General features: G+C 45.6%; 1 protein-coding gene across 1 annotated transcript; it reads right to left on the reverse strand.

The window, feature by feature from the left end:
• Positions 1–305: 305 nt before the first annotated feature.
• Ifnb1 (interferon beta 1) lies at positions 306–854 on the reverse strand. The gene has a single exon (XM_051166582.1). It carries the CDS (start codon positions 852–854, stop codon positions 306–308), a length of 549 nt encoding a protein of 182 aa, XP_051022539.1.
• Between the last annotated feature and the right edge of the window lie 706 nt (positions 855–1,560).

Raw genomic sequence — 1,560 nt, forward strand, 5'->3', positions numbered from 1 at the left:
TAAAGAAGCGCTCGAAATAGGATACTTGGTAAAAGATGTCCAGAAATTAACACAGATGACTATATAAATCGGTAGAAATTAAATTGCCATGTTGACTTTTGTATCATAAATATTTTATTTTCTGAGGTTAAAATTTTAAATAAAGAGTAGAAAATAATTTAAGTTATAAATTAATAAAATTTCAAAGTCTTCCTTTGACCTCGCAAACGCAGTGCATTCACTGCTGGTCACAGAGCAAGTCTCTGATGCTTAAAGACTGACTGCCTGCAGCCATTGCACAGTCTGAGGTATCAGCTGACCCGCCTTCAGTCCTGGAAGTTCTTCGTGAGTCTTTGGATGATGGCAAAGTTCCTGGAGATTTCTTCTCGGGCCGCTATCCAGGCGCAGCTGCTATACCCTTTCTTTTTAAGGTACCTTTGCACCCTCCAGTAATAACCCTTCAAGTGTAGAATAGCTGGGGAGGTCCCCCACTCCTTCTCTTGTTTGTCCTTGAGGATTGTCTCCAGAAACTCTATCTGCTTGTGCAGTTTATCCAAGAGGCGTTCAATGATGGTCGCGTTCCACCCAGTGCTGGAGGAATTGTTTTTGAAGAGAAGAAAGATATTCTGTAGCATCCTTTGGATGACGAAGGCGGTGTAGCTCTTCCCCATCTGTCGAGGGTGCTTCACTGCCTCGGGGATCTTGAAGTCCACCCTGTCACTGAAGCAGAGCGTTCTATCCAACTGCCGCAAGAGGTCCAGGCATGCCCGAGTGCTGTTGCTTTGTTGGAGCAGAAGCTGTCTGTAGTCGATGGAGAGAGCTGTGGTGGAGAAGCACAGCAGAAACGCAGCATGGAGGACCCACCTGTGGGTCATGATGGAAGCTGGGCTGGTGTTGGCTGCTACCTGCAAGATGAGGCAAAGGCTACCAAAGGCTGCAGTGAGAATGCTCTTCCTCCATGGCCCAGGCTATTTATAAGGGATGGTCCTCTCTGCTTCAGAGGAATTTCCCACTTTCAGTTCTCCCTTTCAGTTTTCCTATGTCATTTTTTCTTCTTTTAACAGCTCCTGATATTCATTTGATGGAAGCTCCTGGCTATTTTATATACCATGTATTGGGTTAAAGTCTATATACAAACTCTAAGGGTTTCTAAAGCTTTGTGAAGTTGTACTAATTGCTGAAGCAAAGAAAGCAAAATACCCAGGCGTGAAGAAAGGAAAGCAGACATCCCTGAAGACAAAAAGAACTCTTGAGCAGCCAAGGTGTCACCTGAAAATCCAGGCAGAGCAGCCGCTCACTCAGGATGGCTTCTACTCATTAAAACAGTGGGTGGGAGAGGGCCTCTGTGAGCTCCGGGAACAGGGAGGGGGCGCTTACAATAGTGAACTATTGGAGGAACCTCACTTCAAGTACCCATAGCTCCTCTTTTGGGAGAGGACCTCCATATCCTGGAGAAACTGCTCAAAGTGGAATCCAGTTGGAGGAGTGTAGAAACAAAACAGACCAGGGAAAGAAAGGCTGTATATAGGATGGGAAACTGAGAGAAGTGGAAAGTTGCCCAGCATTTCACCGAAGCAACAG

The sequence above is a fragment of the Acomys russatus genome, chromosome 2 (assembly GCF_903995435.1).
Source record: "Acomys russatus chromosome 2, mAcoRus1.1, whole genome shotgun sequence".
Classification (NCBI taxonomy): Eukaryota; Metazoa; Chordata; class Mammalia; order Rodentia; family Muridae; genus Acomys; species Acomys russatus.

Bases quoted from the DNA above. Each gene is read 5' to 3' on its own strand.
- Ifnb1 (XM_051166582.1), bottom strand. From the start codon at position 854: ATGACCCACAGGTGGGTCCTCCATGCTGCGTTTCTGCTGTGCTTCTCC.